At 45.3% G+C, this 16,895-nt stretch overlaps 1 protein-coding gene across 1 annotated transcript in view; it reads right to left on the bottom strand.

Annotated features, from left to right (window-relative positions):
• Nucleotides 1-7,065: 7,065 nt before the first annotated feature.
• The window catches only part of ACYP2 (acylphosphatase 2), a 219,756-nt gene continuing 209,926 nt past the window's right edge, over nucleotides 7,066-16,895 (bottom strand). The window contains exon 4 of the mRNA XM_088478068.1: nucleotides 7,066-10,459. Coding sequence (XP_088334194.1) covers nucleotides 10,345-10,459 — 115 coding nt within the window. The 3' untranslated portion in view covers nucleotides 7,066-10,344. The remainder of the gene's footprint in view (nucleotides 10,460-16,895) is intronic.

Raw genomic sequence — 16,895 nt, 5'->3', positions numbered from 1 at the left:
CTGTGCACAGGGCACACAGTGACAATGGTGTGAGTGGTGGATGAATAGGATAGGATACATAGCAGTCTGTGCACAGGGCACACAGTGACATTGGTGTGAGTGGTGGATGAATAGGATAGGATACATAGCAGTCTGTGCACAGGGCACACAGTGACATTGGTATGAGTGGTGGATGAATAGGATAGGATACATAGCAGTCTGTGCACAGGGCACACAGTGACAATGGTGTGAGTGGTGGGTGAATAGGAGAGGCTACATAGCAGTCTGTGCACAGGGCACACAGTGACATTGGTGTGAGTGGTGGGTGAATAGGATAGGATACATAGCAGTCTGTGCACAGGGCACACAGTGACATTGGTGTGAGTGGTGGGTGAAGGCGCTGCTGCCACCAGTCTGTATAGTGCTGCTGGTCACCTGGGCCACTCTGGCGACAGGGCCCCTATGTAAAGCAATACAACTAGGACATCTCAAATAAAACAAATGTTGACAGAAGCAATTTCATCATGGGCAAGGCCGTGGCAACAGCTGGTTTAGAGATAATTTGTTGTGCTTTTTGCATCATTTTTGTACTATTTATTCTTATTTTGAAATGATTATGGTATAGTTATGGTGAATAAATATGTTGAAAAAAACATTTTTAGCCTTAAATAACTATATTTAATTAATGGTTATTCCCATGTCAGGAGCTGGCTTCTGAATCTGTCCTCATTTACAGCCACTTTGCGTACGACTGAGGCCCAACGATCAGTATCGTTATGAATTAAATGTGTACAGCACAAGTTTCGATGGAGCGTCCGACAGTTACGAGTAAAGATGTAACCAGCGGGATTGTTGCATCTAGAGATGGAAACGTTGGCATCCCCCAGTCCTTGCACATTTAGACACAAGGATGTACACCAGGGAGGGTCTTATTCTAGTGTTAGCATAAAGTCGCAGATGTGACTGCAGCAACAGGAGCAAACAGGGTCGTGCTCAGAATCAACCCCTATTGGGGGAATTCTCAGCGAAACATCAGCTCCTCACGGCCGCTAATTTATCCTCCACCCCAGATATGTTAGTGGGAAATTGAACTTTGTTGGACTACTGTAATTCTACGGTATCCCTATTGTTTTCTTCTAACTGAAGTACTATATTATTCCTATCAGAGCCGTAACTAGACTTTTTGGTGCCCTGTGCCAGAAAGAGCATTGGCGCCCCCCTCATTTTTCAAAGGGACATAATGCACCCAAAAAAGGGCCATAGCTTCATGGGGAAGGGTCAGTTTAGAGATAGGAGAGGCCAGGAGATGCTGGGGATGATATAAGAGGAAGCTACAAGTGATAATGATAATAAACAGAAATTTGACAGGCCCAAACAGCGCCCCCTGACCTGTGGTGCCCTGTGCGATGGCACCGGCCGCACTACCCTAGCTACGGCCCTGATTCCTATCATATATTTTCCAATGTTTGCCTATAAGCACTGTGCTACTTTACCCTCTGAAGTTCAGTGCTGCTTCCAATAGGCTGACAAGGTCTCTGCAGTTGGAGTTGAAAAGCCCATCATCTAATACTGGACCTCCAAAAGGCCGCTACACTTTGCTGATACTTTCAAAACAAAAGTGATGACTTGTGACTATGTGCTCTCATAACAATGAGTGATAGAGCAGATGAACAGGGCTGAAAAGCAGCATTTGTCACAGCTAATCCTCTGCCTGAATACTAGAGTGCTGATTGCCTAATTTCATTATGCCGGCAGTATCATCCAGCATTTTATAAGGCACATGTGAGGGGAAGGAATGCCTATTTGATGTGATGGTGTGAGATTTCTTGGATGTCTGACAGTCCATTGATTAAATCACACTTATTTTACTCTAATTTTATGGCAGTTTATACATTGCAGTAAGCGTTCACATTTGGACAGTTTTTAATGTTATGTACAGATTATATATTAATCCACTGCAGGGCTGGATTGTAAGAACGTATGTTGTAACAACAATTTATTAGAATTATATTTGTCTTGTTATCAGGGCCTGTGCCGGTGTTACCATTAGATGAACTAAGGAGGTCGCCTAGAACGCACTCATTTCAGGCGTGTATTGAATTCTGAAGAGTGACATTATGTCAGACATTTAGGGCGGGATACAGCAAAGCGAGAAATATGGTCAAACCCCCAAAATGCTGGTTAACTTTGAACCGCATTTCTCATATGCACCAGGTTGCGGTGGGTAATGCCATCTTCCTGATGGCGTTACCCATAGAAGCCTATGGGCTTCTATCGGGAGAGTGCTGCACAGAAGGGCGCTCTTACCGAGAGAGCGGTCCTTTGCGGTGTTCTTCATGCATACCGGCATTACCAACGCCGGCATACATGCGAAGACCATCGGGATGCATCACATCCTGAATGCGATACGCCATGCATCCTGCCCTTAATGTTTTTATCTTTTAATGCGGTCCCAAAACAGAACTAAACCATCCTATGGATTTAAGAGAAACATACTCCCTTCCTCATTGGCTGATTAGCCTGACAGCACTGAACGCTTCCTAGCATGTGGTCTGTTGCAGCAGGCTGCTAATCTGCCTGGGAGTATGGTACACTGTGTCACGGCTGCCGACACTTGAGACTCCTGGGAGGAGGCAGCCCTACTAGGCACAATAAACTGGGGTGGCTTTAGGAATGACCTTTTCATGAAATCTCGATAGCACGGAATAAAAGTTAATAGAATTTATTCACAAGAGAAATATAATAGCAACATCTCACATAAAGTCTCAGCAACACTGAGGTTCACATAAGCAATAACGAGTATAGGAGAAAACCCCCCATATAGTCTTTAACACAGAAAAGTTAATATGGTAGGGAACCCCGAGTCCAGTATGAGCCTAACACCTCAGGATGGTATAGAGGAGCTTCACCTGGGTGGAACCCTGTAGTGATGGAGATCCGGAGCAGAGTGAGCCCTGTGATGCGGTGAAAGATGGAGCAGGGTTGAGCCCTGTGATGCGGTGAGGTCAGAGCAGGGTTGAGCCCTGTGATCTGGTGAGATCGGAGCAGGGTTGAGCCCTGTGATGCGGTGAGGTCGGAGCAGGGTTGAGCCCTGTGATGCAGTGAGATCGGAGTAGGGTTGAGCCCTGTGATGCGATGAGGTCGGAGCAGGGTTGAGCCCTTTGATGCGGTGAGTTCGGAGCAGGGTTGAGCCCTGCTGTGTAACTAGAATACGGAGCGGGAATGAGCCCCGCGATGCAATGAAGATTGAAGCAGGGTTGAGCCCTGTGAAGCGGTGTGGTTCCGGAACAGGGTTGAGCCCTGCGGTGTGACTAGAATCCGGAACGGGTTGAGCCCCGCGATGCGGTGATGATAACTGTAAAGGTGCAGTTGACAACTGTAACGAAGATGGGTTCGATGTCCACAGGAGTGAGAGGCAACAGGCAAAGTTAATAGTGCAGCAAAATGTGAAACCACAGCAGTGGAGCAGAAAGCAATAATTAGGCAATGGCTATGCTGAGCTCTGTAGTGCGGCTGGTAACTGGCATCAGAAATTTAGCTGGAACATGAGCAGAGATAAAGCAAAGTCCACAGCAACCCACAGGCACAGCAGGGATCTGGCAGGAGTCCAAGAAAGACCTGAAAGTAATGTTGCACAGACACTGAGACACAGTTAGTAACAGGCTTTATACTAGAGGTCTGTGATCCATAGGAAGTTCAGAACATGTGACCCAAATGGAATCAGGTTTGAAATAATGAGCAATCTAGGAATCCCACAACCTAACAACACCTTGGAAACAGATGATCACTTTAACTCTCTATTCCCTGTATGTGAAGAATGCCAGCAAGCAGGATAGCTCCTCCAACGACCACAAAGGAACTTTGGAAAAAGTAATCTATATTTATGTACTGAAATAGTCGCAGTCCTGACACACTGCACACAAGGTAAGATAGTGGGTGCATATGGGTGTTGATAGGGGAAGGGAGGGAAGGAATCTTAAATAGAGCATCTGTAACTCCATCGAATGTCTTACAGTGAAAGCTCCTATGGTAATGGTCCATCCACTACATTATGTCACTGATACCCCCTTCAGAACCGGAAATTATATACCCCAAAAAGGGTATCACTGGGACTTCAAAAACACACTTGGAGATCTTACCATAAAGCTTATTAGCTCGAAGACGACTTAATACCTCTTTAACATGGGTAAGATGATCAGAAAGATTCCTGGAAAAAAATCTAAATATCATCAAGATAAACAATAACAAACTGATAAAGTATATCTCAGAAAATTTCATTCACAAACTCCTGGAACACCGCAGGAGCATTACATAAACCAATAGGCATGATGAGGTTCTCATAATGGCCATCTTGTGTATTAAACGTAGTTTTCCACTCATCACCCTCTTTAACTCTGATCAAGTTGTAAGCTCCCTTTAGATCAAGTTTAGTAAACAGTCGAGACCACTTAACTCTGTCAAACAATTCTGTAATGAGAGGCAAAGGATATTTGTTTTTTACCGTGATCTCATTTAGACCTCTAAAGTCGATACATGGACGAAGACCATCATCTTTTTTCTTTACAAAAAAGAAGCCTGCTCCAGCGGGAGATGAAGAAGGCCTGATAAACCCCTTTCATAGGTTATCTTGCACATATTCTGACATGGCTTGAGTCTCCGGAACAGAGAGAGGGTATATGTGACCTTTGGGTGGCATTTTACCAGGAATAAGTTCAATAGGACAATCCCAGGGACGATGCGGTGGAAGTTCGTCTGCCGCCTGCTCAGAAAAGACATCAGCAAATTCATGATAAGGCTGTGGGAGAGAAGGTGGAACATCTACTTTCACTTCAGCCAATCATACCACAGGAATCAAACAATTTAATTTGCATTTAGGACTCCAAGAAAGAATTTGAAAACAAGTCCAATCAATATGAGGGTTATGAAGAGTTAACCATGGTAAACCAAGAACTATATCATACATAGAAATGGGTAATACCAATAACTCTAAGCTTTCTTCATGCAAAGCTCCTACTCTCAACTTCATAGACTTTGTTTGATGCGTAACATATCCATTATAAATTCTAGTCCCATTAACTGCAGAAAGGGAAAAAGAACAGGTTAATTTGACAACAGGAATTTTTAATTTCTGAACCAAAGACAATGAAATAAAATTGGCAGCTGCTCCAGAATCTAGCAATGCAGAAAACTCTTGACACGAAGAACCAAAATCAGGAATGCTCACAGAAATTAAACAATCCTTTTTGGGGGAAACTTTAGAAAGTACCCCTAGTTTGACTTCCCTTCCATCAACTAGGGACGATCATTTCCCGGCCTTATTGGACATTTAGCCAGGAAATGTTCTGAGGATGCACAATGCAAGCACAAATTAGAATGCCTCCTACATTGCTTCTCAACTTCAGACAATTTAGCTTTCTTAATTTGCTTAGGCTCATCAGATGTACTATGAAAAGAGCGAGACTGGGGAAGAGAACTTTTAGAACACTCAGAGCGACTCCTCTGAACCCCTCGTTCTCGCATATGCAGATCAATTTTAATAGTCAATGAAATTAACTCATCCAAATTCTCAGGAAGATCCCGAGTCACCAACTCATCTTTAAGCCTCTCAGAGAGACCATTCCAGTATGCTGCTCTTAATGCCTCATTATTCCATTTAAGTTCTGTAACAAGTACTTTCCATAGGAAACCATCCAACTCAAAAATTTACCAAGAATCCAGTTTCGAAACTCACATGAGAAATTACCAAACTCTCAACAAAGTAGACTTTTCAAATAGACGACCTCCTGAGATGAGTGTTTGCGTGAGTTTGGATGTGTTCACAGGTGTTTCAAATTGCAATTAGTGGGAAAACAATGATGATGTTTTTTAAAGGTGCTAAAGCAGCTGCATTGATTTGTGTGAAGCAAAAATGGCAATATATACTAGCATTGGTATTCATTGCATATGGCTGGAATTTCATGACCTGCTGCACAAGGACCATGTTCTTCTACACAGAAAAATTCACATTGCGCCCCATCTTGGTCTTGCCCCTCTGCCTAGGCGTCTCATCACTGTTGCCTGTACTGCCCTATAGGGCCTCTTGAGATGCAACCTCCTCCACCTCACTCTCTCCCTGCCTTTCATCTGCCCTGGACATATCCATTTCCCTCTCCCTATACAAATGCAAAACACACAGAAAAAAAGACAAACTAACACAAACCTCCTCTCCTACTACCCACACACATGCCACACACACAAAACACACTGACAGGACAAAAGAAAAAAAACACAATCAAGAAAGACAGAAAAATGAGACAAACAGATATATGACAAGACAATAACTAAGCACAAAACAATTTCCACATACCAACCAGCAATCTATTCCAGTAGCCAAAAACTCTCCTACACCACTAAACACACTCCTCACTTTCCCTCTGCAACCTCCAACCAACAAAACCCTCAAAGGTCGGGCTGTTTGTGGTGTTTTTATATGCTTAGGCAGTGTACATGATGTGACTGCTTCAATCAGAACATGTTTCTAGGATGATGCATTTATTCTCCTGTGTGTTTTATAAACACAACCATTCTCCTGTGTGTTTTCTAAACACAACCATTCTCCTGTGTGTTTTCTAAACACAACTATTCTCCTGTGTGTTTTATATAACCACATCCATTCTCACATGTGTTTTATAAACACATCCATTCTCACACGTGTTTTATAAAAACATCCATTCTCACGTGTGTTTTACCTAAAACTCACACGACAAAACACATTTGCACTTGGTAAATTTGCGAGTTTGGTCTGGGAAAACTCATGCGTGTTTGTGGGAACCTATTTGAGTTTAATCTCACCCCAAACACAATTCTTAGTAAATTTACCCCTTAAGGCGTAGGAGGGGTTATCCATCTATGGTTATTGCCTTCGCATTCAAAGGTGCTTCCTCACTAGTGTTTTGGCAGGGAAGAAACTACAGCTATGGAAGACAGGCGTGCAACTATTATTACACCTAGATTGGACACAAGTCATGTCCTTTCAGTTACTGCATGTGTGTGTTTTTTAGAGGCAAAGAAATAAATATATCAGTGAAAAAAATCACAAACTCCATATAATTTGGTGTTTATCTTGTTTTTATTTTAAAGGCATCTTGTTACAAACAAATCAGAGAATAACACAATTTCTCATTGCCACCTTAGGAGGGGAGACTACAGGTGCCAGGAGGGATGGGGTGCCAGGGGAGTATGACAAGGGGAGAGCTCCAGGTAGGAGAGGAACATGTGTAATATAATTTGGTAACTAGTCATATGCCTGAGAAAGCTACACATGACAGTTTAACATCTGTCTTATCTAGCATGATAGTCATCTAGATGGCAATCACTCTTATCCTGTGATGTAGTCTATTAATTAAATCATTTGTGATGCTTATTGGACACTTTGAGTTGAGTCTTTACATTTACAGTTATAGCACTTTGCTAAGATGAGTATACTAAGCAACAAGGCATCATCACCCTGAATACAGAAGTGGCCCTGAAGGTAATTGCCCTTCTGCTTACCAGCCACCCACCCTGTCAGTCAATGACTGTGCTTGTTTTTCTGTGCATTGTGAATATTTGTTCAACAGTTTGGGTGAAAACTGTTGGAAACACAACTGGCACCAAGGGGTAAATTTACTAAGATGGGAGTTCTATTTAAGAAGTGATGTTGCTCATAGCAACCAATCAGATTCTACTTCTCATTTATCTAGCACCTCCTAGAAGATAATACCTGGAATCTGATTGGTTGTATGGGCAACATCACTTCTTAATAGAACTCCCATCTTAGTAAATTTACCCCTTAGCGGGGTATCCAATTAGCCAAGATAATGATAAGTTTTCACTGGAGAAAACCTTTTCGGACCACTCTCCCGAGTTTGCTGCTTATTGCATGTATGCAAGCTCCCGTTTATCGTGCTATCCTGTTGCAAAACTGGAGATAACAAATTTGCTTGATAGCTCTTGAATGGAAGACCGGCGATGAGTACAGGTGAAAATGGGGAAATCAGCCTGTACCCCAAAAAAAGGTAAACTAATGTAAGGTAATGGTATAGAAGTGTGTTAGTGGCCATAAGCCAAGGATTTGGGGGTTCTTAAATTGTGTCAAATGGCTGTTATATGCATTTTTCTCTAACAGTGAGAAAATGAGAGAAAACAATATTTTTGGGGCAAAATAAATGCTGTAGTTACATTAGGGGTACATTAAAATGGGTGTAAGTATGTTTTTATGTCATAGGGCATTTCATTTTTTTTTTTTAAATACACCTGTCACTTGCACCTACAATGTTTAAAACACCTGTCCCTATCCATACAGCCTCCCCAGATACCTGTCCCATCCATACAGTGCCCCCCCATATACCTGTCTCATTAGTTTAAACCCATTTTCCAACACTTTTTACTTTTACACCCCAAAAATTACATGTCATTATTGGCCAAATTAAGCTAATAAAAAAATATTTTTGCCTAATTAATCATTAAGGAGGGTGTCCCAATGGTTCTGCACCAAGTCCTGACATTTTTAGCCAAAAATAGGGGTTTTGCACAACTTAAACGAAATTCACGATAATTCCTATACCAGTTATTGCATATGCGAAAACCGCAACTAATAGGATAGCCCGATAACCATTTTTGGAGAAAAGTTTTCTCCGGTGAAAACTTCTCGGAGAAAAATGGGTTATCAGGGCTAATTGGATACCCACCTTAATTTTGAAAAAAGTAAAATACAAGTGTGGTTGTCTGTTGCATAACCAGTACACAAGGGAGCCCTAATGTTAACTCAGATTATGAACAAACACTACACAGTCCAAATCTTGCTTTTCACAAAAACATTGTCTCAGCATGGGTCTGGACAAGTCTCATGGAGCCTACTCATAGATGTTAAAATCAAGACCTGAAAATGAATTTGACGTGTCTGTTAAAAGCTTTTTGACATCGGGGCTCCGAAATATAACCTAAGCAATTTGACATGGACACACACACTTTCAGCCTGATTCTGAGATGGACGCAAAATTGCGTGAAGCTACGAAAACCCGATTTACTACATTATGCTAATGCCAGATTCCATGCAGCGTAAATGCGTCGAGGATCCATGTATCTTCAAGCAGGATGCAGGAGTCCCTTCCATGTACACCTGAATCAGAATAGAATGGAGCTTTAGCTACACGCCCACGAGACAGATCTTTTACGTGTTGCCTTTCAGCTTCCGCCCATTTTCAGCTCATTTCACACAACGCGAGATCCAGCAGAAGTCCGCCCGATTCACAATCAATTGTAGGACTACAACAATGCGTAAATTGGCTTCTGTGCAGGTGCTGTATTGTAATACTCGCTATCGGCCTCCGTGAGGAGGGATCCGTCTGACTCAGAATGAGGCCCTTTGTCACAAGCTTTCCTTTGTTCTGTTTCAAATTTGTCACTGTCTGTTATCACTCATAAAATATAGTGGGGTCTTTTAGACCACTATGCAGCAGTGTAGCCCTGAGAGGCATTTATACTGTAATAATTCTCAGAGCTCTTTCGAAGCAGCATTCTTCGACACCCACAAAAAAAAAAAATAAAGTTTTGCATGACATAGTTTTGTATGGGATGTAGTCAGCATCTCGCCATGCGGGATGCCAACGGTCGAAATTCCGAAAGCGTCAGGATCCCGACTGCCATCATCTCGAAGGTAAGTATCGGGCATTAGGGGAAGAGTTAGGGATCCGGGGTTAGGGTTAGCCATTAGGGGGTAGGTTAGGTTTAGGCACTAGGGGGGAAGGTTAGGTTTAGGGTGCGGGGAGGGTGAGTTTAGGTTTAGGCACCAGGGGGTAGGTTAGGTTTAGGCACCAGGGAGGGGGGGTTAGGTTTAGGGTGTGGGGAGGGAGAGGTTAGGTTTAGGCACCAGGGGGTAGGTTAGGTTTAGGCACTAGGGGGGAAGGTTAGGTTAGGGTGTGGGGAGGGGAAGGTTAGGTTTATGCACTAAGGGGAGGTTAGGGTTAGGCATTGGGGAGGGAGGGTTAGGGGTAAGGATTAGTCTTACCTTAGTTCCCTTATGGGTGTCAGGACGCTGACAGCTGGGATCTCATGCCGTTTTGTATATTTCAATTTAACATAAATTTGCCCAAATACATTTTACATTTTGCCCCCAATACAAGAACAAGTGCATTGCTTAAAAGTCATAAATAAATCTAGGGTAATACATTCTGCAGGTCATAGCAATGGAAGTATAAACGCTGGACTTCTAACCAAGGAACAATGCACTGAGGAAAGTTTGAGCTTGTTAGTCAGTCGGACATTCTACTAAAACCACCTTTTCTGTTATCTTTATGTTATTTAAATTTTTCTAATTATTAGGCACTAAATGTATTATTGGTTTGTTCAGTATCTGGTGCTGAATCCATTAAACTGAAGCTTGGGGATCTCCTTTTCATCAGCAAATACGGTCCTATCGATCCGTGAACTGGGACTGCCCACTTTGCTCAGCCATGCTTTCCTGTAAAAAGACAGACATATTAGTCCAAAGCAGGATGAGAGCGTTACTGTAGTCTAAGCCAGTGGTTTCCAAACCTCCTTGAATCACGGCACCCTAGAGTATCAGCATTTGTTAACGGTACCTCATATATAAGGTAACGGGCCATTCATCATCAGGGGTCCAATAGGACCACCCGATATTCATCAAAAACGTTTTCGGAGTTTGCCTGCGAGAACAAACGGCATCTTCAGATCCAGGGATGTGAAGAGGGATCCGTGCAGATCCCTCCTCTGCCTCCTCACTGCTTCCCCAACCTTCGGTCACGCATACGCAGAAGCTGGCGATGGGACATGTAAGTAACGCTGATACAGAAGTAGCAGTGTTACTGATCGCAGGGAAAGCTGCTTTTCGGAGCAACTATGAATGCTGAATTGCTCTGGTGATAAGAGGTGAATACTTAATCAATGGGGGCTTTATTGAGAAATTCTCCAATCATTATTAAATGAAGTAAATTGTGCTTTCATGTTATCCTTAGGTTCAGATATGTGGTGGTGGACAGGTATGTTATGACTGGCGGCCACAGCTATGGTTTTGCCTGTCACATGGACCATAAATATTTGATTTAGACCTGTTCCCACCAGCGCACATAACGTCATTACATCACGCAGAGGGGGCGGGGCTGGCAGCACCGGTATCTGCAGCACTGACCGGAGCCTCCTGAGGATGTTCCGATCAGCAGTACAGGCTGCAGGGTGCCTGTTTGGAGCATCTAAAGTACGCTCCGGTGGCACTGCAGCAGCGATCCTGGCAGCAGGGTACCGTTCCAGGAAATGATCCCAAAATGAAATGTTCCCAAAATGATGTTACTATTGATATATTTTCTATTATTATTACTTGAAATTCTAGATTTTTAAACACATGAAAATGCACAATTTCTAGAGCAAGTGTTTAGTACAGGGGTGTCTTTAGAGAGGAGGGCAGGCGCGCAGAGAGGGGGGGTTTCTCAGTACCCAGAAACCCGCCCTGCCGCCGATCACTAAGTGTAGTGTAGACCACACTAACAACCATCGCCGCCGGCACCGGGTAGTACACTCGTACTACAAGGCGGCGGTGTGTTTATCTTAGCAGCCAGACTGTCATTGGCTGCTGCGTCGACGGAGGGAGCTGGCTGGAGCTCACTCATGAGCTCCGCTTCCGGCTCCCCCCGCAGCAGATGATGGGAAAGACGTCACGTCTCTCCCATATTGCAGAGCGGGCCGGGAGAAGCGGACATCGGCGGTTGCGGCAGGAGCGGGGATTCAGGTAAATTGTGTTTATTTAACTTTTTGTGTGTGTATATGTAAGGGGCACTGTAAGGGGGGGGCGCTACTGGAAGCACTGTATAGGGGGGTGGCCGCTACTAGGGGTACTGTATGGGGGGGGCGCTACTGGTGGCACTGCATAGAGGAGGTAGCCGCTACTGGGGGCGCTGTATAGGGGCGGCAGCTACTGGGGGCACTGAATAGGGTGGTGGCCCGTTCTGGGGGCACTGAATAGGGGGACTACTATTGGGGGCACTACATAAGGGGGACAACTACTGGGGGCACTACATAAGGTTTACTACTGGGAGGACTATTACTGGGGGCACTACTGGGGGCACTGCATAGGGGGGACTACTACTGGGGGAACTGCATAGGGGTGACTACTACTGGGTGCACTGCATAGGGGGTACTACTACTGTCAGCACTATATAAGGGGCACCGCAAAGGGGGGGACTACTACTGGGGGTACTGCACAGGGGGGACTACTACTGGGAGCTATATATAAGGCGCACTGCAAAGTGGGGACTACTACTGCGTGCTCTATATAAGGGGTACTACTGTGGCGACTGCATAAGGGGGACTACCACTGGGGGTACTGCATAGGGGGGACTACTGCTGTGGGCTCTTTATAAGGGGCACTACTGTGGCCACTGCATAAGGGGGACTACTACTGGGGGCACTACTGGGGGTATTGAATAGGTGGGGACTACTACTGGGGGCACTATATAAGGGGCACTACTGGGGCCACTGCATAAGGGGGACCACTACTGTGGGGAGGGGGGTCTTTAATAAATCATGCTGGCTGTATTTATTTGCCTGCGCATTCATGTTTCTAAGTGATAGAGGTGTGTGTCTGTGTCAGTCAGTGTGTGTGTACCCCATCATAGACTGAGTGGTATATTTTACTGTAGTGGTCCTAAATCCTGTGTAAGCTGTTTCTATTTACAGTTTCTATATATCTATCTATCAATCTATCTGTCTATCTAACTTTTCGTTTGTGGTAGATGTTTTTTCATTGTTTCCGTAAACAAGGATTTGGAAACCCCCCTATCAAAATCCTGCATTTGCCACTGGAGGGGGCTCGTGTGCATCCACTGTCACGGGTCCCCTCCTCTCACCCCTGGCTGGCCAGCCACCGCAGAATCAGTAGACTCTGGGCACTAGAGTGTGCCCAAAGTCTACTGCGCATGTGCAGATCGCTGGGGAAATGTCACGGCCACCATTTTCCCAGCGATTTACTCCCAGCGCACACGCAAAACACTGAAAAAATGGCCACGGTGGCCATTTTCCTGCGTTTTAAGCAGCGCTGAGACCCAACGCGGGACTTCGGAAAGAAACGTTTTAGATAATATGGGTGCAAGGTGAGCAATGCGGGCCCCCCTGGACCTGGGGCCCGTGTGCACCGCACACCCTGCACCCATTATAGATACGCCCCTGGTTTAGTATGTACCTGTAGGTCATTTTTTGTCTTATATTGCACTATGATCCAACTATATTTAATACACGATTCCCTCTTAGAAGAGAGTCGATAATAATAGTAAACAACAAGTATGTAAATGTCACCACACTATAGCAGGAAGTGAGTGGTTTAACATTGTATTTACTTGTGCTTAGAAGCCAAGCTGTTCTTTGCTGCTTGGGTGCGTCACCAGTTGGCAACCTAGGCCATACTTGCCTCCTCTCCCAGGACTGCTTCGATGACGTGATCGCATCGGCATGACCCCGCTCGGCCTACTTGGACCGCCCCCACCCTCCCTGCTGGACCGACCTGGCAGTCCTCTCCCGGAGGGGGCTGCAGAGATGTCGGCAAGTATGACCTAGGCACCACTTTGGGTCCAGTGGGTACAAGGGAACAACAGGTCTACTTGTTTTATTTAGAGATGTGCGGCTCCGGTTCTCAGAGGACCGACAACAACCGAATTTAGGGGTTCTGATTTTAACCGAGTCCGAGTTTGGGGTACCATGTCGAATCGAGTCCTGGTTTGGATCTTCCCGCGGTTTGGAACCCGGATTTATAAACCGAACTCGGGTTTTGGGTTACATGCTAACAGGTCAACATGACGTCATTTTAGCTGTTTGTTTTTTTAAATACAGATTCAAAACCAAAACACGTGAGGGTGGTTTTGCAAAACAAAAACCAAACCACGAAGATGAATCCGGATTCAAAACCAAAACACGGGGGTCGGCGCACGTCTCTAGTTTTATTTATATCTGCTATGCAGCAGCACATGCTAGATGTTGGAGGTAGCCAAGATTTTATGGTGCTAGTTGGCCTCCTGTTCAGGACTTGGAGCCTGTATGCAGCTCGGACTACAGTAGGGATGCCCAATTGGTGGTCTCATATAGATCTTTTAGATTGATACGGGGATCAGCATAGGAGCTGTATTATTTTGAAGCATAGGCAGCTGGTGAGATAAGGTAATGTTTTTGCATGCGCAAGGGATCAGGGGAACGGCTAAGTAAGAACATCACGGCATGGCGATTCTTGCATCTGGTGGCTAGGTTATAAAACAAATCTCCAAGCTGTTCTCTACTGTACAAATGAACAGTCAGTTGTACAATGCAAAGACCATGTTGGTGACTAGTGTACAAAGGAGACCCCGTCTGGTGGCTTGTATGCAGAGCCGTAACTAGACTTTTTGGTGCCCTGTGCCAGAAAGAGCATTGGCGCCCCCTCATTTTTCAAAGGGACATAATGCACTCAAAAAAGGGCCATGGCTTCATGGGGAAGGGCCAGGGAAGAGATAGGGGAAACCAGGAGATGTTGGGGATGAAATAAGAGGAAGCTACAAGCAAGAATGATAATAAACAGAAATGACAGGCCCAAACAGCGCCCCCTGACCTGTGGTGCCCTGTGCGATGGCACCGACCGCACTATCATAGCTACGGCCCTTCTTGTATGTAAAATATAAGTCTGACTATAGCTAATATATAAAGCAGACCTGTTTCTAGTGTTTAAAGCAGATTCCAGTTGGTTGTATAATACACAAATCAGACTAATGTTGATTAGTGTAAACAACAGGACTGCAATATTGTAGCCAGTATTCAGAGTACTCCTCTAATCTAATAGACACAATACAGGTCTAAAATTAGGCTTTAAAGCAGTCGTCCTCCCGCACAATGTACACACCCAGGCCTATTCACCATTACATAATTATCACTTGTGATAATTATGTTTTGAACTCGCTGCGAGTTCAAATAACCATTCGGAGGCATTCATCATGCCTCATTCATCATGCCTCCTTCATCATGCCTCCTTCATCATGCCTCCTTCATCATGCCTCCTTCATCATGCCTCCTTCATCATGCCTCCTTCATCATGCCTCATTCATCATGCCTCATTCATCATGCCTCCTTCATCATGCCTCCTTCATCATGCCTCCTTGCCTAAAGTAAAAGTTCAGAAAAAATGCTCTTTTTGCTGAGTCAGTTTTTTGGAATTATGATACTTTCCTCCTTTTAGCTATGCTGCCTCCGCTTCCAGCCCGCAGCCCCATTTCACCCTTCTTCCAGCCTGCAGCCACAGCCCTGTGTCTCCCCTCAGACACCCCCCTCCCCCACCTGTCCCAGCCCACCAGCGGCCACCTTACCCCGCCAACCGCCCCTACTGCTCTAGCCACTTTCCCCCTTCTGCAGCCATGTTTGCAGCTCAAAACCCCTTTCCCCCAGCGGCCACCACTGCCGCTGCATGTAAATCCTTCCCCGCTGTCTGTTCACCCTCAGCCGTCCTCCCCTCTCTGGACGTTACTACCACTCTCCTCCTTCCTCGCCGGATGTCTCTCCAGTGGGACACTGCCTCTGTATGTAACCACCCCCAGTGTCTGTCCCCCCCACGGCCGACCTTCCCCCGCCGGACATTATCCACTCACCACTCTCCCCCATCTCCGCAGGAGGTCTCTCCGTCCCACTGACTGCCGCTGTATGTAACTCCTTCCCCCCCTTCCACGCCGCCACAGTCCCCCGGCGCCCCTGCAGTAGAGGCTGCAGCAGGAGGATGGACCTGCCTGGGAAAGGTAAAGAGAGAGATACAGCTAGTGGGATCTGAAAAAATTCCTCTGCAGCTGTGGCTGCCCTGTAAATCTGTAATTAGCAGCCTGTGAAGATTATTGGGACTGAACTCCATCTCAGGATGGCGTTCGGTAACACCATCAAGTTCCGAAAAAAATGCTTTTTCCGAACTTGATGAATGGCCCTGACATTTATTTTTTACAATAGTATGTGAAAATGTTAATTTTCACATGGTTTTGTGAAAAATAAGTGATGATGAATAGGCCCCTGGGTCACTATTGGCTCAGGGCCGCCCAGCTGTTTCATCATTGCTAGGAGCTGTCTAGTAGATAATGGATATTACCTGGACTCTGAATTGTCACAGTTGGCCACCAATACTCACTGGATAGGCAACATCCTCATTCTTAAACCATTTAAAAATCAAAGCATTGTAAGCTGTCTGCCTTTCCAGTGGCTCTTCTACACAGCGACAAGCAAGCTACAGTGAGCAGGCCCAGTTTTTAAATCAAGTGCCGGATATATTCCCATCATTAGTCTTTGGAGTCATCTATTAGGTTACCCATGATCCCCTGATAGCAGGTCTGCTCCTCGCCCTCCTGAGTATGCCTGTGCCCTGTGTTTGGCTTCTATGGTATAATGAGGTTGTTTACAAAAATAGAGTCACTGACTTTGGACTGCCTGGTTTATTTTTGCTCAGCGTCTCACTGCTCACATACAGTCAGAGACGTTTGCATTCATTCTGCTTGCAGCTGCAGCGCTCACTGCCGTCTTCCCTGCCTGCATGCTCATTATCATTTGCACCGATTGACTGTCAACTCTGTTTAAAAAAAATGCTTCTGGCTGAGCCAAGCACACTGCAGTACCAGCGTAATAGTCCAGGGTAATCAATTGCATCTTCCTCATACACATTCTTTGGGGTTTATGACATATAATATAAGAGCCTTGTTTGACTGCTCACAGCAAGGCCATCTTAATGTATGGGCACACTGGGCAGCTGCCCAGGGCCCCACGATTCTAGGGGCCTTCGAGCAGGAACAGGCTGGACCAGGGGGTAACTACATGGAGTGTGTGGCCGCTTTCTCTATGTGCATAGGGCAGCTGGCTGAGAGGCAGACAAAGAAAGGTGCTCCCCGGCCACTCTGATTGTG

Source organism: Taudactylus pleione, unplaced genomic scaffold (genome assembly GCF_031769625.1).
Source record: "Taudactylus pleione unplaced genomic scaffold, aTauple2 ptg000206l, whole genome shotgun sequence".
Classification (NCBI taxonomy): Eukaryota; Metazoa; Chordata; class Amphibia; order Anura; family Myobatrachidae; genus Taudactylus; species Taudactylus pleione.
Note: the sequence above shows the minus strand (reverse complement) of the source record. Positions and strands in the feature narration are given on the sequence as shown.